This window comes from Platalea leucorodia (assembly GCF_965183815.1).
Source record: "Platalea leucorodia genome assembly, chromosome: 2".
Taxonomy (NCBI): domain Eukaryota; kingdom Metazoa; phylum Chordata; class Aves; order Pelecaniformes; family Threskiornithidae; genus Platalea; species Platalea leucorodia.
Window position 1 is genome coordinate 56,777,154 of NC_138824.1, and position 27,332 is coordinate 56,804,485.

Below are 27,332 nucleotides of genomic sequence, written 5' to 3' on the forward strand. Positions count from 1 at the left end.
CTTGTCTTGCTAACCCATTTATCTCATGACAAGTCCCCAGCCTCCACTGGATTAACATGTAAGGACAACTGTTCTAGCACAAAATAAAGGGTCCACAAAATCCATTGCCCTGTCTGGGGCACCAGCCAGCAGTGGATGGCTGGAGAAAATATATAAGCAAACATACAGCGATGCTTCCTTTGGTACACATTTCCAGCTTCCAAGTCCATATATTAGGGGCTTTATTGAGCCAGAGATCTTAGTGTTTAAGTAGCTCTTCATGAACTTTTGCTACGTGAATTTGCATACGTCCCTCTTGAGCCCATTTCTGGTTTAGTATTCGTAATACTGTTTTGCAACTGCACCCACAGACCACTAAAGCACACAACTACATCGGGGTTCTGCAAGTGGGTTTTTTTGCTTTTATATCACATGATTTAAAAAAAAAAAAACAAACAAAACCAAACTCACGTACATTTCTGTGAGATAAAAACTGTAAAATTTTACAGTATTTTGAAAACACACAATGTACAGTTATCTCATTTATGCTTTTCACTTTCGGGGGGGGGGGGGGGGGGGGCGGGGAGGGGAACCAACCAAAAAAAACCAAACCCCCAAACCCCAAGCAACATTACTACAAACATATTCATACCTTTTAAACATATTCCCTACAATAAACACAACAAAGATCAAGGAATTTCAATTGTGTCATCTAAATGTAAAGGTATAACTAATATGTTTTTAAGAGCAACACCTGTAACACAAAAAAGATGTACAGGGCATTCAAGTTTGCCCAGTACTTCTCATTAGGGCTGTAGCCACTGCAGTGGTATCAGAGGCATAATGAGCATGGACCAGGTGTGAAACACAAAGTGCAAAGCCTTAGAGATATCACTGATTTAGCGAGATTCTACCTGAAAGGGAGCAGAGTGAAATCCTTAAATTTACACACCAAATCCCCTGTACACTTGCCATCAGTGGACGAAGTATGTAATATATGTATGCCTTTAAACACAGCACTGACAAGTACATGCCAGGGTTATCTTTGCTTAGTTCCTCTGATGCACTGATTGTGTCTGTAATCCCTCTACAGAAACGAGACCTTCTAGCTTTTATCTGCTAGTTTTACAGGACTGATGAGCTCCACTTGCTTTTAATTACCTACATCACCATGATAGCACTTTTTCCTCAAAGTTTCTACAAGCATACCCCACTTTGAGAGATATGAGACTGGAAGCATTCATGCACTCCTAATGGTTCCAAAAATCAAATTGCTTTAAATAGATGAAGTTAAGTATTCAGATCTGTATATCTAATTAAAAAAAAAAAAAAATTCCTTTTACTCATTTTCCCTACTTCATTTTGCTCCTCCCCTCAAGCACTTCTGGGGCTTAGGTAAGAATGCACTGAGGAATTCAGGACTTCTTAATCCATGCACTTCGCATGATGGAACTTCCTGCTCTCCTTTGCCATCAGTTCAATTCTTCCTCACCTTTTTCTGCAATTACGAAAGACACCTTTGCTACAAAACCATGCATGCTCCCTTTCCTGTCTCGCAGAGGAACGCTCAGTTACCTCAGATGACAATGGAGAGACTTTATCTTTCAGCACACCTGGTCAACTTGCCAGGCGACTCTCCAGCCAGCCTCAACATATGGTTATCCCATGACCCATTGCCCAGTTACATGTCCCTTGAGTTCCTACAGGAGGCCACCACCTGGTACCGAGGTGCTCCATCTGAATAGATGCTAAAGTTCATTACTGTGCTGTGATAAACGCCGTGATTTCTTCTCCAGCTTTTATCTAGTTCCAGAGGCAAAACTGAGACAGAAAAGACAAATGATACACCTGTGCATACCACTCCCAACTGTTATCACAACTTCAGGTCTGATTTTAAAAGATTCCCAAACTGTCCTGCAACTCTGTCTAATCTCACAAGCACAAAGGAGGAATAGAAAGAAATCAGGCTGACCGTCAACTGAGACTGGCACACAGCTCCTGTCACTGGAAAAGATACAAGGGAAGAACAGTACTTAGAGAAGAGCATCTGTCTCAATAGATTGATGGAATATAAACCTCACTCTTAAAAACACCATTTTTGAGTCAGTATCACTGATGGGACACTATTTAATTTCTACCCAAAGGTGATCTGGAACCATATAATATATAGAAATAGGTTTACAAAGACGCACAGGGAGAGCAGGAAATTTCTTGGGATCCAAACATGACTGAATGATTTTTCTTAGAACACCACAAGCTATTCCGAACTTTGTCATACAAGGAAACATGCTACTGTATCTGTATGGCTGTCCCTCATTTCAAAACTAGAGGTCTCAAAATACTACATTCCTTAAAAGTTAATAAAAAGCGAATTTTATTTATACATATATATCTCTCTATATTTATACAGATGTATTTATATAGATATATATATATATAAAAAAAGCATATTGTCATATACACACAAATATATACAAAAACATAGAACTATACTGGTGTCCCTGCATTGGGAAAAGGCTGAAGCATGTCTACTGTTAACTACCAAGAGAACTCACAGGAAAAGAGGCCAGAAATAACACAAAAACAGGTAATCTCCAGTTTATACCTTACTAGGCCCCAAGGAATCTGACCAGGAGAGAGGAATTCATTGGAAAACTGGCTTTATCTGCTCCATCATCCACGGAACGACTCGTCTGTATTATGGAGAAATTCTTAAGAGACACAATCCCTTATTAATAATATCATGGACTGTTTTCCCACTGGAGCTGTGCTACTCGCATTCTTTCTCATTGGAAAAGTATTTATATATTTTAAACTGTTTACAGCAGTAGCTGAACAGAACGGAGAGAAGCAGCAAATGTAATGAACCAGCCATCCACAGACCGCAGCTTCGGGGAATTACTAGGAACATACCTATCTTTGATGTAAACACATAGACTAGGCACTTCTAAAAAAATTTAGAAGGGGGGGGGGGAGGGATGAGTGAGTCAACTGAACAATATTCACTTCAGATTCTCATTAAATAATCCCTTGTTTCTTCCATCTTGTCCATTGTTTTATGCCTCGTGGTTTGGACTCCTGGGGGCAGCTTGAAAGAAGTGGTGTCTCAGACATTCCTCAGCACCATGTTCTAAGAAATCATTCTTGCCCAAGTGCTCTCTTTCTTCTCCACATTTCTAGCACTATTCAGGAAGCATTAAAGAACATGCCCTGCCTTGTTTTTCAAAGCAAGCTACTGAACATAACACTCTCCCCACTAGCCCCAGCACCTTTTATAGCTGCCATGAAGGCCTCAGAAGACAACATCTGTTTGTCAAAAAGCCCTCCCTTAAGATCTTTAACAAGGAGGGATTGCTCAATTTTCTTTGCAACTACTACTCCACCCAGTCCATTTTCTCCACGAAATGCTTTCATTCTACATTTATCTGTTTCACTCTAACTGATCTAGAGTTAGGGAGGAAGAGTAAACAAAAGTAAAGGAAGAACCCCAGCTAGTTTTCCGAGTTTCAAATTCTCTGAGATAATCTCCTTATTCCTCCTCATCTCCACACATTTATCAGCAAAACATACACTGTGCTAGCAGAGCAATGGTTTCTAGCTCCTTTATGGCTTTGCATGCACAAAAATCCAGACCTCCAGTTTTGCAGTAGGATGTAGATGCTCCCAACGTCACAGCTCACATAAAACGTAGAATAAATTGAAGAGGCAACCCGACCTCCCTTGCAAGGCACTACTGTACTTTCCTGTTTTCCTCTCTGTGAAAAGACCTTAGGACTTAAGGGAGAGAGAGGCTAACAGCTCAGGCGGGTGCACTTTCAGAACTCAGGCACTGATAAGAGTCAGATGCTGGAGTTGCAGAGTGATCTTGTGCAGAAACAGAAAAGCAGCAGCTAAAGCCTAGATAGCTTCAATGGGCATGAAAGGAATTTGATAGAGTATGTGAACTATAGAAGTCATGAACTCCATCTATCAGTTGTGACAGGTGAAAATGATCCTGCATAGAATAACGAACACAAAGCCTATGCATCATAAAACTCTTACTCCACACTGGCTGATGGAAACAAACAGTAGCCATCTGAAGAAATCAATAAAATAAAACAAAATGTTGGTGGGGTTTCAGAGGGATCTCCAGATTTGAAACTGCAAACATCAATAGGATGTACGATTTTCAAATTTAGATACTAAAAGCTTCCCTGCATGGGGAAAAAGAACATGCATGCAGTGCTAGTCAATGCAAATTCTACGACCATTTCTGCAAGACAAGTTTTTATGATTTTCTAGGGCTGGAGAGGAGGGAACAACAGTAAACCCAAATTAATTCATGTATTTAGAGCATGGAATTCAAAGGATGTAAGTATGCTCAAGAAAACACTCATTTAAGGCTTCAACCAAAGCCCACTGAATTCAGTCAATGGAAGTTTTTCCTTCTACTTCTAATAAATTCTAGATTATACCTTTTGATACCGAGAGGTGCAGGGTATGAAGAAGCAAGAACGAAACACTAGCTGGGAATAACTGGATTATTTTCATACTCACTATGTACTGTAGATTAGGCAGTTTGAAAGAAGAGAGAGACGGAGAACAGGAAATTTATCGAGAAGGGAACCTAACTTTTAATGAACACTTTCCTATTTCTTCAGGAATGGAGGAAGGTCCGATATCTCTCTCTCTTATGGTAAGCTTATACAGTCTCTTTTTCTCTATTTCTGCTCTCCAGAGTCTACTCTGCATGCCACAGTTCCCTATTTCACCTACCTGAGAGAAACTTCAACCATTCAAGAACAAAAATGAAAAATCACTCAGGAATCTCTAAGAGAGTTCTGTCCTTTTCTTTAGCCACTTGAATTAAGTGTATTACTACGCAAATAAAGCTGCAGCAAACTAAGAAGTGATTTAAAATCCCACTCCATATTCTTCTCCACTCAGTACTAATATTCATAAAACCCAATATTCATAAACCCCTATACTCATGTATGAAATCTGACATTTTCCTCAAGAAAATGGCATGTATTTCCTTAAGAATAATTCTAATCATAGTATCTTCACAACAGACTTTTACAGGGCTTTTAAAAATAAAGAACAAAATGAAAGACACGCATAGGAAAAAAACCTACATGTGTTTCAAATACATAAAATAGAGGAAAAATAAATGCAGAAAGTGAATGTGTTATGAAGAGATTCATCTCCCCCAAAATGCTTTCTATAAGGAATTTTTTTTTCCATAAGGAATTAAAAGATAACAATTGTATTTTAAATGAAAATAAAGCAATAACATACTTTTCAAACAAATGTCTTCCAACTTCAGCATCTACTGCACTCAGTGGATCATCCAAAAGATAGATGTCTGCATCTTGATACACAGCTCTAAAAGGTTTAAAGAAAAGTCAGTATCAGTGTCTTACATTTGTTTACTTTAGTCACTAAGTCTTGACAATTTGCAAATTTTAGAAACAGCAAAAAACACTAGCCTGGCCAGATTTACACGGGCCTTCTGTCCCCCACTCAGCGTAGCTCCACGATCTCCTATTACTGTTAGGTCACCATCTGCTAATAATTCCAAGTCCTGTGAACGTGAAAGAACAGAGAGCAAGTTGGGTGGGTTTTTTTGTTTTTTTTTTTTCATCATTTTAACTTCAAAGACCAACAAAGCTGCTTCAACATGACATCTTCTTACTTGAAAAGTATTAAATTATCATTTCACAATAAAATACAAGGATTCATACTAAATGATATATCCACAGTTACTTTATGACTTTGTACCTTCAGCAAAAGACAATTAAGAAAGCAGGAAGAATAGGTGAGATCTTAAAGTCCACTTTTTCTACAGCTTTGCCAGAGGGAAGTGCACTGCTATTCTTAGTTACAAGCAATATTTGCTGGTGATTCAAGAAAATCAAACTAAAAATCATGAAGTATAACAGTAAATTAATTATTTTTTACTAGAACAAAATGAGCTATCACAATAAATAAAACTGAACTAACTCTTATCAGTAAATTATATTCCATTTGGCAATGTCCCTAAGAACTGCATTACTTTTATTCTTACTGCAATGTATCCAAGAGAAATAACCACAACATTCATCACACAAATTTGGTTAATTTACGGGGCTCGGGACTATGAGTAAGAGAACAAAATTATACAGTGTTCCATGTCATATTATTGTATTTCCTATTCAGGAAATACAGAAGTTTTATATTAAGCTATAAAACATATTCTGAAAGTTTATTCACAGCTTTCATAAGATACATAAATTTCAAAGAAAACTATGAAAGCAAGTCTACCATCACACATGAAGTGTTTTTTTTTTAAATGCAGCTTGCTGTCTTTTAAAGTCACTAAAACCTTAAGTTTAGACAACAGCATATGATTGAATATCAGCAGGAGATAGTAAAACTCTATCTACTATGAGTAAAAACCTTGCAAAAAAATTTTCATCACAGTAACCATCTGCTTTTCACCTGTGTCGCTGCTGACAGGAATATCGTAACATGCTGCATAAACCCTTTTTAGCTGCCAAGCGAAATGTCTGTTTCTTGACAAATCTGGCTTAATCCTCTTCTATATCTCATGTCACAAACTCCTTAGCGCACAGACCTTTCAAAAATATTTTTTCATAAAACTACTTGGGCTCACCAAGTTCTCCAATATATAGCACTAAAGTTCTTTTGATAGCCATTAGCAATGCACAATACACGATATACACGACATTTCTTTTAAAAAAAGCATATAGGATATTTACAAAATAGAAGTCACAAATAGTGCTAGTTTGATCATTTGTTTTCCACCTTTTATTGTATTTACACACACCCCTACCATAATACCAGTGAAAAGGGCTAAACATGATTATGGAATTAAATAATTGGAAATAGCTTTTTCCAAATTTGTCTGTGCTTCACATAAGCTACACCTCCCTCTAGTGAAAGTTTTAGAAATTACAAGAATACGCTTACACATGGATGTCAAAAAGAATTACACATATTTCTGTTAAGTGACAGGATTTATTTCATATGCTACTAATAATAATCAATTCTATATATAATATATTGCAGCACATAGCACAAGTCTGAAAGAACACCAAGATAAAAACAAAGATCGTGAAAATAAAACACACAAACAGAAAAGCATACCTTTTTAAGAGCACAGACTTTTAAAACTTTTTCATATTTTTCTTTCTCATATTCCTTGTCAAACAGTATATTACTTCTCACTGTACCAGAAAACACCCAAGGCTGCTGGGACACATAGGCAATTCTTCCAGTAACATTTATCAAACCTTTGTCTTTAGGCAGCTCACCAAGCACAGCACTTAAGAGCGAAGACTGGAAAAGATTAAGAAAATAAAATAAAAATTGAAAAGTTTGATTGCATTAAAGACATCACAGAGATTGAGCAGTGTTTACTGGCATCATGGCCTATTTCACCCTGTCACTCAAACTACTATTAACAGTAGAAGAGCACCAGTACCCTTTACATGCAGTCTAGGAGCAACGTACAAAGTACTTTTTAACTCCGAACCACCTCCTCCCCACCCCTACAAGGACATCTGCCTTTCTTGAATGCCAGTATCTTGATGTGAAGCGTGTTATTCTACACAGAGAGGAACTGTACATTTCCAAATTTCTAGTCATGTTTAACAGACTCATAAAACCCCCACAGAATGGAGTAATCATTCAGACTTACTTTTCCAGCTCCTACAGGACCAATCACAGCCAATAACTCCCCTCGTCTGACAGTAAATGAAAGTTGTTGAAGTGCTGGGCTTTCTAAACTCTACGGATTTGAGAAAAAGTTAGGCTTCCTCAGTAATGAAATTCGCACCATCAAAACAACTCTTTAGAAGCAGAAAACAATGCACGTAAATCACTATAAATTAGCAATCCACATGCCCACCATATTTTAGGCACACAGTTTGCCTCTTCAGTAATTCACACACACTTTTGAAAGACCCTGATCCTTCACCACAAACAATTAACACAGATAAACAGCGTTCAATAAGGAACCCAAAGGCAGCAGAAGCAGTGCTTCCAAAAAGCCCACGCACCCTCGCTGCAGCTCAGTACAAGGCTGGGGTGGCAGCCTCGGAAATGGGAGCTCCCTGCTGGCCATCGCACCGGCGTTCATGGCCCCAGCACAGCATGCCCAGCAGCTCCGAGCAGCCAGACAAATGCTGGAAAAAGGTAGGGCTGAAGCTCTCTCGGAGCCCCAAGAAAGCTAGGTCTGTGTTTGGTCTAGTCAAGGCTCTATCCAAAGTGAAAACAGAAAAATACCGTTTGATTTTACACGACTTCATCTTGTATGTCGTGGATTCTCAGAGACTTTTCATGGACGACATAGTGGGCTATTTGTGCGAAAATACACTACGCTAGGATTGTTTGTTTAATATTCCTTTTTAGTATCCTTTGTGTTACACTACTGATAAGAGCTTATTTCCTAACATATTTTGCACCTCTCCTATCAAGGTTGTAAAAACGCGTATTTCTTGTGAAAAGAAAGGATGCTCATGTCTTTAATAGCTATGCTAAACCACAATTCCTAAGGGCCTGGTGCAGCTCCCTCTCATTAAAGCAAAACACCCTTGTAACAGGATCTGCCTTTACGTGCATCTTAGACCACGCTAAGCATGACTGACACTAAAATGCAAGCAGGAAAATACACGCATTTAAGAAAAAAAAGAAAAAAAAAAAAGAATATTTCTATTAAAGGACCAAATGAAAACCCAGCCTTAAGCTTCAGGAAAGAAGAGCAAGGTGAAGAATATCTAGTGTACCTCTTCACAGCTTGCAGACTGCTTAAAACCTCCAGCCACCCTTTGAAGCTCAAGAGGCTGAAGAGGCCACCACCTAACCCCGCACGAAAGATGCCACCTGACCAAGTGCTGGGACTGCAAAAAGGGGAAGCTTGCAACTCATTTCAAATTATTTGGGAGAGACACAGGTACAGTATCCATCCACGCCCATGACAGCTGGGAGAGCTGGGCCAGCACACGTGTGTCCACTCATGCCAGGAGAAACACTTGGTTCGGCAGCACCGAACCCAGAGCTCAAAGCTGCACGTCCCCCATTGCAGCTCCCACCTCGCAGAAGCACCGCAGGATTCACATGAAATCAGAGTCCTACTGTGAGAACTCAAACTTGGGCGTGTTGTGCGACTCTGCAAAACTACTTTTGTTGCTATTATTAATTTCCACAAGGTGGCATCAACGGGGCTTTTTTCCTTTTCTCCACTCCCCACTCCCAATCAGCATTTTACCATGAATTTGATTTCTTGGTCCAGAGTACACAGTTCAGGTGCTCAGCTAGTGCTAACGTCAGGGAAACTCTACCAACTTATAGCAGCCAAGGCTTTTTTTTAATGCAAAGTTTGTAGGAAGAGAAAATATCTCTTATTAAATCAATTAGTCTATATGGAAAAAGTAAATAAGCTTTCAGACACACAGGCCCTTCTTCAGATCTCTTGAGGTTGTGCTTCTTTATTCACAAAAGTGCAAAGATACTTCCTCCCACACTCAGGTTTTTGAAAAAAAATATATCCTAAGAGCCTAAAAACATTACAGAAAATTTCAAAAAAGTTTTTAAACTATTACCCAAATATTATATATTAAAGTGCTGTTCTAAGATATCATAGTACATATCCAAAAGTAGTAATGCAAGCAAACAGCAAGGCTACAAACACCTAAGGGGCATGGTATTTTTGTAAAATCGCATTCCTTATAATTAAAGACAATTTGTCCTGAATTCATCACGCCTATTTTTAGGCACTAAACCGAGGCACTCAAATTAGAGCACAGACTAATATTACAGCAACGTTCATCTGACAGCTCATTACCACAAATGTCCCAGCTCCCCTGTGCCCTGTCAACTATTCGCATCTTTCACTTCCCTTCTTCTGCCACTTCTCATGGCCTAGCCTTGCAGACGGGTTGTTCATGGGACTCAGCTATCAGAAAACAAATCGCATTAAAAGTGATTCATTTTCTGTTGCTTTATCCCTCTGAACTGATTCACCACAGGATCGTACATACAAGCATTGGCACCAGCACAAGGGAGGGAACAGAGACACAGAGTGCGAGGACAGAAGGACACAAGAATGATCCCTTCAGGGGCAGCAGCTCCTTAGGGGAGCTTGGGCAGACCTTACGCATCCTACAGTCAAGAGAAAGATGCAATTCATCCCATCTAAAGGATACAGAGATCATATATTGCACAGAAGTACTATGCTGCTTCGGCTCCTCATTTAAGTGACTAAAATTGCAAAGGATAAATTTGGCCTCTGTTCAAATGCCTTAATTTTAAATCTGAAGTTGCTTGGTTGAGCAGACAGACTGTTCTGTAAACTTAAGGCACATCAGTAAAAACCCGTACTGAAGAATCCCTAGTTCTGTGCTGGTATCAGACTAGCCTGTGGGACTCAAGATAATACTTGCCTTAGTAAAACAAGAGTGTGACCATGAATTAATTGGCTTTGTTTATCTTTTGATAAACTGTAATACACCATGTTAGGTTGTTTTCCTAGAAGTCTAGCTAATAATCCCTTTTTTACTTCCAGTGATTTTGGATTTGTGGGTTGTTGCTTTTTTTAGTATCTCTTTTGGCTCACAATCTTTAAAAATTAAAAAAATTACCATCCAGCTGTACGGTGTCTGTACAAAGACCCAAAGAGCCTTGAGAGGCCTAGTCAGGGTAGCAAGCTAAGTCATTACTTGACAAAGGATAGCATATTTTTATTATTCCTTTTATAACTCCTCTCTCTCAGAACTCGTCATCTTTTCAGTGAGCAACTCTATAAAATTATTTTGCATCATTGTAAGAGTATATAAGAGAAACTTTCTGAGCAGCTCTTAAAAGTTCTGGGAGAACTATTCTTCTCCCATGCACACTGCAATTAAATATCAAAATGAAAATTACAGTAACAGTTTAGTGGGTGGTTTGTTGGTTTGGGTTTTTTTTAAATCGAAAGGAAACCAGTAATTCCAGTCATGCTGCCCTGCTTTATGCAATATAAACAACTCATGAAAAAAAAACCCAAGGTGTTTTATGGGCATATTATGCAACCATTTCCTATAAATTGTTAACAGCAGTACCAATGTTGCTTTGGGAAGAAAACAAAGCTAAGAAATACATTCTATTTTGCATTAGAATGTATTCACCATTAAGTTTTTCATATCAATTAATTCTTAAAAATTTGTTCAATGTCTCGGAAAGATTTGTCACAGAGACAACTCTGAAAAAGTAAAGCACAATAATATAGTAATTTTTTGTAGCTGAGGAGGAGAAGGGGGAGGAAGAGGAGGAGGAGGCGGTAGATCCTCACATATGTTTTCACACTTTACCTTCCTTGGGACACAGCACATGTAGGGGAAGAGGGTATATAAAGGGAAATATGTGACCTGTCTTATTTGCATTACATTTATATGCAAAACTCATTTGCAGAGCTTCCAGCATTTCTTACGGAGACGGAAGCTTCCCTTGCACAAGAATACTTGCAATAGCTCCAATTCATCACAAATTACTGCTTACCCATAGCAACTGCAGTTTTAAAACAGAAACAACAGTCAATCTTTGCCTTTCTTACAGAAAAGGATACATAACAGATTTATCACCTGTGTATTGTCCCTTTTTCTAGTCATTTCAGTGGTTTTCGTGCATTTTAAGCAGAGAACAATTTGTAGCTGAACAGTCTCAATTAAAATACCAGAGTAACAAATACATGCAGACCAGTCTCTGAAGCTTTCAAATCTGTTATGAGAAGTATAATATTGTACTGGTTCTAGACTAATGGACTGATCAGCATTCAGTTCACAGAAAAAAAACTCATGCACTAAGGCCCACCTTACTGTGCTGTCTGTCCTCAATTCCAATTTAAGTATCTTGGCTACAGTACAGTGCTGTTTAATAACAAGAGGTATTTTCACAGAGAAAGGCATGGATTTTCATTTAGTATAATATTCAGGAATAGCTACTTTTAAGATGCACTTGATAGTGTTTTCAGTACTATTCTACAGAGTTAGCTTAACATACTAAAAGGATTCTCATACACAAAAGATGGAATACAAAACATCAGCACACTATACATAGACATACTGCTTTTTAGACTTAAAATGCCTGCAGTGCCAATATACTTTACATTTAGTAGAAGTAAATTTACCTTATCCCAATAGCAAGTCAAATCCTGAACATGAAGAATGACATTCTCATTATTACCATGCAGTTGCGGCTTGAAGTGTGAGACCTCATCAAGTATCAGAAAGTTCTGCAATAAAAGAAAAGCACAGGATATTGCCTAATGTGAGACTGAGAGCAGGAAAGGAACCCAAGCACGTTTTTGGAGGCAGCATACAGAACCATTAACTGGGGGGAGGGAGGGGAACAACAACAACAACAACCACAAACCGATCAAGGAATTACATTTTCAAAGCAATGCGCAACTCCTTCAACAGTGTACCTCTACTGTCTCCACCCCACCCCCCAAAAAAGTGCAGATTTAATAGCATAAAAGTACTACAGGACTCTAATAACCACCTGCTCAATAAAACAGAACTCCTGAAGCAAATGGACCTTAAGAACCCGCCCTGTCTTCTCCTTAAAATACTGACAAATCTTACAATTGTTTGACTCCCTCTTCCCATGCAGAAGAGGTGAAACCCTCACTGCAACACTTCGCCATTCCACTGCTTTGATGGTAGAGGCTTACGTTGTTTTGCTTGGAAGAACAATGACGACACGGTAAGCAGCTGTCCACTGTCCCTATTAGGCATTCTGCAAGCGACAAAAAGGCTGCAGAACACTACCTGAACCTCTCCTCCTTTTAAAGTCCAAGGCATTAACAACAAAAAAAAATTGCTTACGCCTGTGTAACTGGTTCGTTGCATTTTCACTGCTGTACTTCTACATTATATCCCAGTCAAAGAACCTTTCCTTCAAGTTGCATAAACATGCACTTTTGCACCACAGCCACACTTCTAGCACACCTTGCTTGATGCTAGATTATAATAGCTCAAACATGTTTAGAAAGGAAAGGGGCAAATTCTAGAGAAAACTTTCCAGGATAACAGTTACCACAATTTTAAGACAAAACGAGAAAAATTCCATCGTGCTTTGACTCGCAGAGCACAAAGGCCTTAAATAGGCTCTAGCAGACAACACTTTGAGAAAAGAAGGAAGGTCTTGATCTTAGAAGCCGAGACCAGTTGACAAGTGCTGAGCTAACAGTCTGCAGCGTGAGGCAGCTGCTGAAGACTCGGGGAAGTCAGTAACTGAGAGGAAGGAGGAGGAGGATGCCGGGAGCCAGGGGAGGGCAGGAAGGGTACTGGCTAGGTGTTAAGAGGCCCCGAGGTACTGCTCAAACTCCCGCTGGCGGGTATCGTTTCAGAGAGCGGTGAGAAGTCAAGCGTTTCAACGCAGCAGCCCGCAAACTCAATGCACATACAGATTTATCTCCACCAAAAGGCAGAAGCGCAAAGCCACACACGCCTGAGCTCTCTGGCAGGTGAGTATCGCTGAGCGCTGTTTTAGATAGGCAGGCGCAAATGGGTACGTGTGTAAAAGAGAACTCGGGACAAGAGAGTGGTAGGCAGGGAAAGAAACTCCAGACACAGCCTAAATCAGTACTGGGGTGTGCGGCTTGAGAAAAGACCTCAGAAGTGTGATTTGGATTTAGATGATGGCTGAAATACCAGCAGTTACAAGCAAGGAGTCGTTGTTTCTGAGTTTACCAGGAATTTCTCTTCTAGCAGTAGCATTCACCACAGGTATAAATCCTAGCTAGCCATTTAACTCAAAAATGTTACAGTATCACATATGGAAGATTTCAAATAAAACCAGTACAAATGAAGAAAAAAATTACATGGTTAACACCATGAATTTTAAACCATGGGGGGAAAAAAATCAACACTAGAAATAAAACTTTCAAATGCAATAAATAACTTAAGCCTTAGAGACTCTTTAAGTTCTCTTAAAACATTCCTCCATTCTTTTAGTACTTAATAATCTTCCACGCAGAGAAAAATAAAGTTGCTACCATCCACAGGATGCCGAGAAGCAAACATTAGCTTGAGATGTGACTGTGTCCTTGAAAGAGAAACCTCTATCTTTTGTACACAGCTGAAACTTATCCTCTTTTCTGCATGTCTGTCAAAATAACCCTCTGAAAAACAACCACTCTCACTTCGTTTCACGAGGTGACCTTGAGCCTATTACGCCACCACGAAAGAGTGAATGAGGTTCAAGAGATGCAGACCAGCTCTGAGATGCGTAGCTAGGATAAGGGGAAAAGAGAGCTTAGGTGAAAAACACAATAAGGAAACCACTATTCTTTTTGCCACACAGTTCTTATGTATGTACAAATGAATATGGAGGAAAGGCTAATGCTTCCTATTTGACTATAATTCTTTATTGTCACCTGGAGCATAGCATCTCCTGCTTCCTTCTCCCATCTGAGCATACTTCAAGATCAGTGCAGAAACCTCACTTGTACCACAAAACCAAAGGGAAAGCACCTTCTTAAAAAAATACATTTTCAGTTTTGCCCAAATATACCTAGCCATTGCCTTAGTAATTTTTTTTCTGTATTTCCTACTCTCTTCTCCTTAATTCCTTTCCATTTATTTATATTTCAATAACACATCTTTGGTCAGGCAGCATCTTGTCATTCAGTAGCAAAATGTCCAACCCTGAAACAGTTTGGGAAATGAAAGCTAAGAAGTTGGTGACGGCATCAAGGATGCTACAGATTCATTAGAACAATTCTTTGCCCAATGAACCTCAATTCTGGAGCTGGTTTCCAAAAACCATCCTTAAGGAATCATAAACGCAAAGGAGCTGGAGCCAGCTGTCAGAAGCAAAATCATGCGACCACTAGGATATGCTGGAAACAGAGACAAGAGAAAAAAAAGGAACAGATCGTCACTGCCTCTGCTCAAGTGCCATTCTCCTGCTCCCAAGGCATCTTTTTCAGCCATTCATGTCTCTCGACCTGCACAGCTTGAAAGATCCCTTGAAAGAGCACTGCCGTGCAGCTGAACACAGAGTATATGAGAGAACAGAAAAGACAGTGTGCAACATCCAGTATCCCGAGCACTTCTCTCCCCTCCCATGGTTTAGTTTAAGCAGTAATAATAAATGGTAATGCCTACAATATTGCTGCGGTAACGATTTTCACACATTAACCTCTAACTCCATTCGCATCAACTTTTACAAAATGCTTCTCTGAAGTGCAAAGATTATGTGTTTAATACATAGTTTTTTGTGCAGGCTTAGTACAGTTAGAAAATTTATCAACAAAAAAACTTGGTTTATTATATTCAAGCACATGGAGAAGAAAATAAAATAGGAGATTTTTAGCTACTTTCATCAACAAATGGCATAGTGACACTACGCAAAGCCATATGATTACATCTAAAGTGTTTTCCCTATTGTAGACTAGATTAACCTGAGGTTTTTTGCAAAATTAAGTTCTAAAATGGCTGACATGCTTTAATTCTGTATTTTGATAACCCAGCAATTTGGGATTTTTTAAGTTTTAAATTCAAAATGCATTTTGCATTTGAGTCTTTTGCTCTTGTACTTTATGCTAAAGTATTGGTATATACAGCAAACATGACTATTTTATTCACAACACACACTACACACAGCAAACCAAACAAAATAAAGTCCATCTGCCAAAACCAGCAGCATTACTGATATTCATCCTTATTGAAGTTGAGTCTTCGGTCCAGTATTGAAAGCAGCCACAAGACACCAGCTAAGGCTCCCATCTGTCCTCTGTAGCTGACAGGGTAGTGCAGCGCACATGGAAAATCAATCCTACAGCTCCCACCTGCCTGCTTTGTCCTCCAGCTCCCAATCCCAACACACCTGTATACCTGTACACGTTCCTCTTACTTCAAAGATGTCTACAACACCTCTTTGCATGTACACTTTTCTCCTACTGCCTTACAGTGCATGTTGTGTTTTTGCACAGGCACACACAGCAACACATTCAGTTTTCAAAAGAGGTTATTTCATGAAAAATCCCAAACTGCAAAACTAAAATAAGTCTGCTTTTGTTGGTGACATTGAAACAATGTTAGAGTAAGAGAAGAAATCCACATACCATTCAAATCCATAACCATACCTTGATTCGTCGTATGCTAACCACTGCCTCGGATACTCTCTCAACAGCCGCGGGGAAGAACAGAGTTACTGTCAGTCTTACTGCACCATACAGGGACACTGCAACAAACACCCGACTTGCAGAGATAACGTTGCCAAGTAGTACATATGCCATGAAAGTCATAAACACTGTTATTTTGCTTGCCACAAAGAAAGAGGCTAAGTTCAGTCCTCGAAGGTAGGAGCTTTTCATAACCATGGCAATCTCCTTCCTAAAAATGCAAAATATAAACAATTACATCAATCTCTCTCATTACAGTTGCCCTCAACAATAGGATGAGGGGAAACCCACTCCCAGGATCTTACTCATATCCTTTCTCCTCCCCTTGCACCACCCCAACTCGTATGTAAAGAACTGTAAAGAAAGTATGTTACATGGTAAATAACAAAAGAGAATTTAAAAGGCTTCGAAATTGAGTGGGGAAAATTAATTGTTTTCTATGGCTACTAAGATACTAAATATAATATTTTTCAGAGACAGAAAACCAAAATACTCTTTATTTCTGCTTCGGTCAAACTAGTATTTTAATTCAGATTCTAACCTGCTTTGAATCTTTCTGGGTTGTGTACAAGAGCAAAGATGAAAAAACCTCTGCCAAGCACCCACAAACTCCTTATCCTTCCAATATCAAAATCCAGTAGAGTTCAGTCACAAAACTCCTGATAAGACCAACACATACTCTGCAGCTGAAAAAATAGGGCAACTTCCAAAAGATCAAGAGATCACCCATGGCCCTAGTATCTGGCATTATTCAGCTGCTGCTCCTCAAGCTGGATCACAGGATCTGTAGTATTTCCTTTGATCTCAGTCTAAATCCTTCCCCATTTGGACCCTGCTCCTGGCTTCTTTTGCTCTGGGAATTCTGGTTTGTAATTCAGAAAATACTGATCTGTGAGGCCAATTGTTCTGCCAGCCATTACTCGAGCTAAATAGTGATAGAAGTACTGCACAGACACATAAGTCTCCCTCCAGCAACTGAAAAGCTGCTGATGCGTATGTTTTCAATTTCCACTTCAGTTAAATTTCAGTTTCCACTTCTAAATGACTCATCAAGTCCAATCCTCAAAACGTTACTGCACTGTCGACAATGTGGATGCCATCAGGCTTAACTTCTTATTAAAATAATAGTTTTTCTTTATCAAGAGAGCCATAATAACTTACTCCTTCCCCATATATTCTAATTTTATCTGCTTGAAATAATATAGACTATAATATCCTGAAACGATTCCTAATTTCTCATCCCAAATATTCTGGCAATTCTCAGGGAAAATCATATACTAAGATTAGAAACTCGAGTTATGATTATACAATTTGAAGTAAATTAAGCCCTCACTTAATGGAGAGAAGGATGTAGGATGCGCTGCTGGAAAACTAGTTAAGCAACTTTCCCACTACACTTGCCAAATTGGCTGAATTAACAGAATTTCAGAGAGTTTCAAAGACTTATTTTTTCAGCTTAAGGGCTCACAATCTCTGATCTCCAGAGTACAGTGAAAGAACATTTGTATGTAAACTATTTGAATTGGGTCTAATTCAATTACTTCTACAATCCTGGATGAAACTCTTTTCCCAGCCTCTAATAATCCTTAATAATCCTCTCACTATCTGTGGATAATCAGCAAGTTCTTTGTGCTACTCTCCATAAATATCAGATAAATTACAGCCTACCCGCAGGCTGTATATAATATACTACACCGTCTTAAGGCACGGAGTTATATAAAATGAAACTAATACGGACAGCCACAGGAAAAAAGAGCAACAGAGGAGTTCAGATGTCGTCTTAGCAACTGTCAAGGGCCACTGTGGAAACACTGGGCAATAAATCACCTGGCTGAATTTAAGACTCTTAACTACAGTTTTCCACAGTGCAGTTAAAGAAAAGGAAAAGGGCTCAAGATGTGTTTTGGAAGAGCTTATTTCTCTCCATCATTAAAAAGGAAGCCTCTAATCCTAATGGGGTGTTGAACTTGGAAATCTAAAGTTTAGTGATGTGAATATGCCCACTGAGAAAGCTTTCAATAAAGAAGTATCCTCTCTGGCTCCAAGCAAGAGAGCAAAGCTTTCAATCAATCAAGAACATTCAATCAGCACAGGATCCTATAATCTGAAGGAGGAAACGATTATGTGCGTGGGAAGAAACGTCTCAGGGAACATTAGCAAAGTTTGCAAGCCTGCACATAGATGTAAAGGAATTCCAAATTAAAAAAAGAGAGAGAATTTACAGCAGGGTAACAACCTTCTACTCATACGCTGGAGAGGGACATAACATGAAAACTAGACTATGAGGAATATGCACCTGAACTCCTACAGTTATCCTTTAGCACTGAATGCTCTTATACTGTCAAGTAAAAGCACAAATATTGATTGAAAGTCGAATTTATGAGTAAGTTTTAATCAGATGCTGATGGACCTCTGAAATGAAATGTGTTAGGATACCAAACTCAGCTGTCCTTGCCAGTTGAACAACTAGGGAATTTCTGAGCTGCTGTCTTTCTCCCCTCCACCCTTCCCAGATGGCTTGAGTGATACTTCAAAAAGCAGAAAAGGGAAGCAGAGTACTACCCCAGCATGCTGTCATTTAGGACAAAGTCAGATTCCATATACTTCTCAGAAGGGAAATGTCTGCTTATTGGTTCCTTGGTATTACTTTACAGAACTGTGAGGATTAAATTGTTCAGTTACAACTACTACAGTTTATTAGTTGCTGGTTTTAAACACAACCATAAAAGGAAGCATTAAAAAACCTAGAATTTATAAATATCGAAGTTTTTTTTTCTTTTTCTGTCCCCTTAGGATATATTTTCATTCCTTTGCTCTTTCTATAAAAAGTTTAAAAAAAAAAAAAAAAGCCAAAGAAGTTCAAGTAAACTGCACTGTAAAGCACAAAATAATGCACTTATTGACATGTAAAAAAATGGAAACAGATTTAGATCATATACCAAGCTGTATCTTTCCAGGATTACCTTCTTAAACCATTCACAAGTTCCGCAAATGATTTTTCCCAAGCATACATCTTTATTATCTTCATACCACTTATGACTTCATTCATGGTCCTAATCCTGACATCTGTTAAGGCAGCTGTCTTGCTTCTGTAAATAGCACAAAGTAAAAATTCTCAGATTCTCAAAAGAAGAAGAGACTATTTACTATTGCATAGCATACTCATATTAATGAAGTTTTTGCTTTTCCTTGTAAAGAGGATTCATGTAATCGTAATTGCATTAAAGAGTCTTCCCAAACCCATATCTTAAAGCTGACACATAGCAGACAGACTTGGTATGTCTGTATTCCTGGTATTCCCTGTTCTCAGGGAACTGCAAGTTGATTCAGTGTTCAGAATTATATGTCAGCTTGCACAAACACATGGTATTCCTTAAACAACACATTAGTGTACAAAAAAACCCCCCTCAAATAAAAAAACCTTACAAATATTAGATTTAGAACTAAACGAAAATCAGAAAACTACTTTTAGAAATGGTTTTGAAATACCAAAATAACCCTTCTCATAAGGCTCTCTTGATGTTGTTAAAGAAACTGGCCTCCACTTGTGTCTTTTGAAGATTAACCCTAGTTGAAGCAAAGATTACTTACTAACAGTACATGAGCTATAATTTAGGAGAGCCAATCTAGATATGGTTTAGTTTAATAAATAAATATTATTTAAGCATTAATTGTAATTACCACTAAATATATCTATTTTGGTCCCACATTATGTTTGCACTAATGAACAAATTGGAAAAATATATAATTAAATAATAAAGTCACAGTTTTAATTAGGAAAAAAGCATTGCAAGTTAGAAGCCATGTAATGAATGCATACACCATGCTAATAAAGCCTATTACAATTCTGAATTCATTCATGTAGACAAACATACCTCGCACATAATGAGCTATGGTAGGCCTTATTTTGATAGAACATACCATCTCCTGCTAAATTACTTATTTTTCTATATACCAATGAAAGTTAAGATTCAGAGATCATATTTAAAAAAAAAAAAAAAAAAAAAAAAAAAAAAGCTGTTTAGAGAGAGTGGCTGGGTTTTGTCAGCTTAACCTGCTCCCTGTAAGATTTCTCTGATGCTCTGGAAGAAATAGCCATGTTTAAAGCACTTAAGTAGAAAGAATTTCAGGCACCTGCTTGTCATTTTAAAAAAAAAACTTCTCAGCACCAGCATTCCATAAACATTGGGATGGCTGAAGCAGGGTATTAGGAAATATTTATACAAGAAAACTGACAAAAGAAATGTAGAAACTTGGCCCTAATACAATCAAGGCTTCTTATTAAGACTGAGGAAGATAGCTTAGCCTAAACCAACCGTACTGACATGGAACGAGATTATCATTTTGAAGTCCTCTTTTCCTTTTCCAAAAAGAAACAGTAAAAGAAGAAAAATTCCTCAAAGAATGTGAGGACTCATCCCCTCTTCCCCATACACACACCATCACTGCAAAAGGCAAAATTTAGCATGTGTTGTTCATGTCTCTGCAGCAGCAAACAACAATTCTCACCTGCAATCTTTTGAAACAGTCACCTTTCAGACCTAACTTCCAGACTTGGTCTCCAGATAACAGAAGGTTGAAGATGATTCAAAATAATAAAGTTAACGGAGGTTTCTTTTTTAAATGGTGTGAATCAAAAAGGCTATAGTTCTCATACACCAATTTTTCAGTTTTCCCACTGAAATGGCATCACAGTAACCATCCTCTTTCAAATTGCTTTAAAATGTTCAAGAGGGTATGGGGGGGTATTTTTCTTTGTTTTTTTTTTTTAAGTTACACTCTTCTACATTGCAAAAAGCATATTTTGTACATACACACCAGAAGACACAGTTTCAGAGATATTATATAATGGTTTTAAGTACACAGAATTCCAGTGCTCTGATGGCAATTTACAGCAGAGGAAGACAGGTCCCTAGTTTCAAAAGTATTCAGTTCAGAGTACATGCAGACCAGGACGACTGTGAAACACATGCTCACATAGCATGCTTAAGAGCACAATAGGAAAGGACCTGAAAATTCTTCAAGTGTCTGAGACGTCACCTCTATGATGCTAATAACCATTCTAAATTAAGCAAGCTGCAGAATTCCTTTTTGCTTTCGTGAGGCGTATTTGATGAGTTTTAATCAGGTCTGACACAACAGTTCCACATAGTTTTTCTCCTAAAAAAAACCTAAAAGGGCTTTAAATGAGAATATTGCAGTTGCATGGCTAAGCAGTAAAAGTGTTGAGCTCTTGTGAATAAATATATATAAAATAGTCCTCAGTCCAATAATTGAACTATTTCTCAAATAATATATTAGGTCATGTGTATTTTGTAAAACTTCTAGTACTTGTGCAGGTAAAAGCAATACCGCATAATACAGCGTATATCATTCCATAGGATACTGAATCCGTTCCTGCAAACTCCTACAGCACTGAAGCTAACGCTTGCATCATAAACTGTGCGTACATATGTGTTTACAAGACCGGGTCACAACTACAATGCTGAGTAACAGCACAAATTAGCTGCCACACTGAGCATGCCTGGATTTTAGCAAAGCTTTAATCTTTAAATTACTTCTTCATAGGCTGATTTCCTTAAATCCATGCAGATTCCCAGTAATTGTCATGTGAACACACTCATCATTACAGAGCTGGAATCCACTTCAGTTTTTCCATTAACTCCTTCTGTTCACTATCCATTTCTATTCACAAATACAAAGATCTGTGCACATGTAGGCAAGCAAAAGTTTTTCTGGTTAACAAATTCTTTCGCTTGCACTGCATCCAAACAAGTGGCTGTTAATGAATGGGGGAAAAACCCAAACAACATTACACTGCCACTGATTAACTTTTAAAATACATACCTTCAAGAAGAGATTATTGTCAGCTTGTTGTCTGACCCTGGACAAGTCCCTTAATCTCTTTGTGCCTCAGTTTCCCATCTGTAAAATGGGGATAATAATGCTTACCACCATGGATAAGGCACTCGTTAAGTGCTAAGTATTTTAACTATTGACTCAAAGCTCAAAACCTCAAAAACTTAAAACTCAAAAAAAGCAACAGTGAAGTAGCTTGATACTTATGCATGCATATTACACATGCAGTGAAAATGCACATGTAAGAATAGATTGGAAGTGTTCTACAAACAGGTTTTATCATTAAAAAAAACTAAGAATTTGACAGAGAACACTGAATGGCTCATTATTTGAGAAACAGTACGTGAGCATAATAACTGAGGACCATCACAGAGGTTACAAACAGAAGGAAGTCTACGAGTTGGTCTTGTTTTGGAATTCTCAGCTCTCTCTTCATATCTAGCCATGCAATGGCAATGACAGTCTGGAAAACTTGTCTTAAAATACAACTTGAAAACAACAGTAACTTACTAAAAGAAGTTTTACTTATCCAAAGAGCTAGAAGGAACCCATTCACCCTGAATACAAATGCAACAAAGATGCATAAGACTACGAAGCATATATGGAGACAGTACAGGAAAAAAAAATATTCCCATTTAGATGCAAAAGCCATTTGTAAACTCATGATATAAGTAGAACATGATTAATTACAAAAGAAAAAGAAAGTTAGGAAGCGAGAACATTGAAGACAATTCAATATTCCCACTTGAGACAAGTCTTTTTTTTTAGGGGGAAGTCACAGAAAAACAAATTAAATTTGTCTGATAATGAAAAATTACTGCAAACTCATTTTATATCTACATAGCCTAGAACCTTACAGTTAGAAACCTCATAGCTGGCATCAAAACCACCATCACAATTTTTTCTTCCTTTCTCTCTCAGTTCCTTCCGCTTTTTCCTCTCTGCATCTTTGCCTTGGAGGCGAGTGGGCAAGATCTTTGAACATGAAACCTTCAGAGCTTGCTGCTGCAACGCCCATATCACCCCAGTAAGTCAAACTTACGGCAGGACTGACAGTATTGCCTTTGTAGTAACTGCTCCCTAAGCATCAATGCAGGAAGGCAAAGCTCAAGGAGTTACACAGTTCTATGCCAAGATCTACAGCAAGATAGCTACAGAAGTATCCCAACTCTTTTAATATACTGGACAGCTAATGAGTAGCAGATATTTTCAGCACGTCTGGAAGACAGACAACTTCAAGTCCCTAAACAGGAATTCAGAAATCTCACATTAGCGACTATGAAAAACATCAGCAAAGATAAAAGACAATGCAAAAAACCTCACCAGACAGAAGCTGATCTCAGAGCAGTACTCCACCTCATTCCAGTATGTACATTTTAAAACCCAGGACAAAAAATACCTACAGCCCAACACGTGCAACCTTACCTTAGGGAAGAAAAAAGCCTCCCAATGCAGGTCTGGACAGGAAGAAGAATAATGAGAACTGCCATTCCTGCAAGACATGATGGGCCTATCTCCATCCAGAGAAGTACTGTTACTGCTACAGCTTGAATTGGTCCAGCCCACAAGAAGTGCAAGAAAATCGTTACCTAGGCAAATAGTTAAGAAATAAAAATTAGCTTTTGGTCTTAGCTGAAAAATTAAATCCTAATAACACAAAGTTGAGGAAGAACCTTTGTCTGCAGCAGGTACTGAGGCACCCAGTGAGAAAGAATTCTGCACCAGATTCAGAGACCTAAATGTACACGGAGGTGCCTAACCTCCAGAAAGTAAGCAAATTACGACACTGGTTTTGTTTAATCTTCATGTGCCAACATTTCTCTGAGCTTAGGAAAACAGCAGGAAAATATTTAAAGGGGAGGGAAAGCATTTTTTTCCTTCCCATATTTTATGAGAATGTTTCTCTTCCTATGATGTTCGAGAACTAGAAGAAATGTTTGTAAGAAACACTTAATCACCAGTTGTAAACAAAAACTTCTTAACTGAAACCCCACAACTTCTTCAGCCCCTTGGAAAGATCTGTAATACTTCTTACCTGATCAAATTTGTTCACATCATTTGACAGCAGATTTACTATTTGACCAGTGGTAGTTTTTGCCATAGCTACGTTACTGAGACGAAGTGCCTAAAAAAGTCAGAACAGTCTCAGATTGTCACAGCTTACAGAGCACAGTACACCTATACACAGAAGACTCAATACACAAATACAGTACCGGGGCAAGAGCTGAAGGCACATCTCAGCTTTTGCCTGAGAATACCTGGCCATAGTTCCAAGAACCTTAGATAGCATGTGGGTTAGGTTAAATATTCCAAAGAAAGTCCTGAAGAAGAGAGTATAAAAAAAAAGTCTAGGGAAGGACTGCGAGAACGGAAGTGCCATAACTATCTTCATGTCTGAAGTGATTAAAAATGGGAAAATACCAACATAGCAAGTTACTAAAACTAAAGAGCCTGTAATTTTTCATTTGCATTGCTCTCCCCCACATTATAAGCACCTGTTCAAAACAGGAACAGAAAACTCCACCTGAAGACCAAATTAAAATCAGGACAATGTTTGGCCAAGTGAAAGAATTCTGTTTTGAATGAGATTCGTGACAGAAGACAAAAACCCCAAGTTATTCATTTTACACTATCAGTTTTTGCTAACGCTGCAAACTGTGCTTTCTGTCTTTGCAAATCAAGAGTTAATATCCATTTACAAATTAATATTTCCCTTGTTAATAACTCTTGTAAAATCATAAGATTTCTGAATTATATTAAATGAAGTTTAGCACATGCTATGAAAAGCAACAAGAGTAAATATCAAATATTTTTATAGGTTAATTATTAAGTTAATCAGTAGAAAATAGTATGTCATTATAAAATACCCCCCAAAAAATCACATCTGGAAATACGCAGTCTCAACATTACTGCAAAGATCCAAACTGAAATAGCTCAAAGATGCAGATAACAGACCCTCCTTCCTTCTACACCTGCTAGAAAGAAAACACAGTTTTGCAGCACAAGTAAAAAAAAATATACAAAACATGTTACACGCTTTCTTCTAACAGGAATAGTTCACTCCTCAAAAACACTTTATATTTTTAGGCGGTGCACATGTACTTCTCCCTCTCCAAACAGTTATTATTATTAGGATTCCTTTTTGATCAATAACCTAACCTGAAAAGCACCAATTGTTTCAAAAATATCGTTTCAGTATTTTAAATCAGGTGCAAGAACATCAGACATCGAAGTACTATTATCATTTCAAACAAAGTGCTTTACATTTCTTGCACCTCACTGTTGGGTTACAAAGGTATTAATCACAGAGAGAATCCCAACTTCATTGAAACCAGCAGGCAGAAACACTTAAAACTCCACTAAGAAATTCCTCTGATATTCCAATAATAAATCTAGGATACTGGGCATATAAGAGACGAGATTTAATTATTTGAGAAAATCATTGCTTCATTCCCTGTCTTAAGCCATTTGTCTCTCATACATCCGAAATCCCCCATAAAGCTGCCTGCAGGTAATGCAGCCACAGCACATCCACGTTTCTATCATGTTCCCTCCACACCACAGATCACGGTTGATAAGCTCCTAAAAAAGCTGTCAGATATCCACAGACCACAATAATAGGAGTTCAAGCGATGCGTGTTTGAAGAAGTTCCCCACCAGGGTGTGTTTACAGCACCTACTGCTACCTGCTCCTTTAGGAGGCAGACGTATCTGCTATTTGAGGTCTGCCTGCGCCACCCAGGAGAACACCGCACTGGTGTCTTGCTAGGGGCCCACGGCCCGGGTCTGTCTCGGACCCGCCACCCGAGTCACCTTTCTGACCTCTTCCTAGCTATTTCACACATGGGCAGCAAAACCAGTTTCAAAACGTACTAGCCCAGTTCATTTCGACCAAGGCAGTCCCAGGAGGAACCACGCAAGCATCTGAGCCAAAAGAAGGGTGCTCGTCTGTGACTGATTTGTCTTCTCAAGGAAGGGACAGCCATTTCCAACCTCAGTGGCAATGCCACTTCAGTCTTTTCTTCCCTTCCTGCTTCAAAACTACTTTTGAAGTAGCACTGCTTTCTGACTTTTTTTGTTTGTTTGTTTGTTTGTTTGTTTTAAGTGAAATATGCCTTACGTTTTCCTGGCTGAATGGACCTGTCTAGACTGCAAAGTATACAGGAGGAAATGGAAACACTGGACACAAGGCAGCAGTTTTACTTATATAACTGATTTCTACCAAAAAGTCTCATTTTGATACCATACGCGCTGCTATGAAGAAAATTAACTCTGTCCCAACCAAAGCCCGTACACTCTGGCTTTAAATACTGCTTTGACTATAACACTTATAAATTCACTCCAAAGGTAAGAAATACTACTGAGGATTATCTAGAGCCACACACCTTTTTAAAAAGCAACTACAGTTTGCATTTGTATTTTATTTTACATTTGCCAATTATCTGTTTTCAGCACAAAGATCTCCTTGATTTTCTGTCTACAAACTTCCCATACAGATGTATTTCCCAGCAAGCTCACTTTCTCAGGGAAAATAGGTTTTAATTATATGAACTAATGAGAGCGGTTTGTATGCTTCCTGTCTTAGGTTAAACTTTTTTTTTCCCCCCAGATGTAATTGCGCAGGCCCAATTTCAAGTCTTTAGCCATTACTTGCCTTCTGTACTCCCATCTCAGTGTTTTAATCTCTCCCTGCCCCAAATAGTTAATTCAAAAGCACATTAAAAAGGGAGAACTGACCATAGAAAGGAATAATACAACTGTTCAGTCAAATAACTCCTGACACCTTTTTGGCTGCTTCCTGTCTCAACCAACTACTGCACAGCTCAAACTGCTTTAGTGTTTATCATGAACCGCAAAGAACTTCTAAAAGTTAAGTCTTCAAAAAAAAAAAAAACCAGCCTCCCATAAGGAGCCTTTTGTTTTAAAACATGAGATTGTGATTCCTGGGACAGATTCCATTTTCATTTTTGTTACAGGCTTCCTGCATGCATCACTAATACTTCTTACCGACCACAAAACATCTCGGAATTTGAATATAGGCTTTTTGCCTACAAGATTTTAACTTTCCAGGAAATGAAGGAGAGTCTAAAGCTTAAGAATTTGAGCATTTGAAGATCTCTGTTAAGGATGCTCTCTCATCCAACCCACTCATCCTTGCAAATCCAAGTTTTTATTTACTACAGCAATTAACGAACACAGCAAAAGTGCTGGTAAATTAGCATCCAGATTCTTTCAAAAGCATATATGAGGATAAAGAGAAAGTATGACCTATCTATAAGCCTCAGATAACAAAGACAAACGATTAGAAAAGTTTATCAATGTTCTGCTGTGACCTCAGTCTTCA

The 27,332-nt window shown here is 38.4% G+C and overlaps 1 protein-coding gene across 1 annotated transcript in view; it reads right to left on the reverse strand.

The window, feature by feature from the left end:
• ABCC4 (ATP binding cassette subfamily C member 4 (PEL blood group)) overlaps positions 1 to 27,332 on the reverse strand; it is a 154,281-nt gene that overhangs the window by 108,314 nt on the left and 18,635 nt on the right. Inside the window, exons 5-13 of the mRNA XM_082305100.1 lie at positions 24,024 to 24,113; positions 23,414 to 23,577; positions 19,093 to 19,218; positions 16,091 to 16,340; positions 12,125 to 12,229; positions 7,661 to 7,750; positions 7,108 to 7,299; positions 5,448 to 5,542; positions 5,257 to 5,343 (exon numbers count right to left, since the gene is read on the reverse strand). Of these exons, the coding sequence (XP_082161226.1) occupies positions 5,257 to 5,343; positions 5,448 to 5,542; positions 7,108 to 7,299; positions 7,661 to 7,750; positions 12,125 to 12,229; positions 16,091 to 16,340; positions 19,093 to 19,218; positions 23,414 to 23,577; positions 24,024 to 24,113 (1,199 nt within the window). The remainder of the gene's footprint in view (positions 1 to 5,256; positions 5,344 to 5,447; positions 5,543 to 7,107; positions 7,300 to 7,660; positions 7,751 to 12,124; positions 12,230 to 16,090; positions 16,341 to 19,092; positions 19,219 to 23,413; positions 23,578 to 24,023; positions 24,114 to 27,332) is intronic.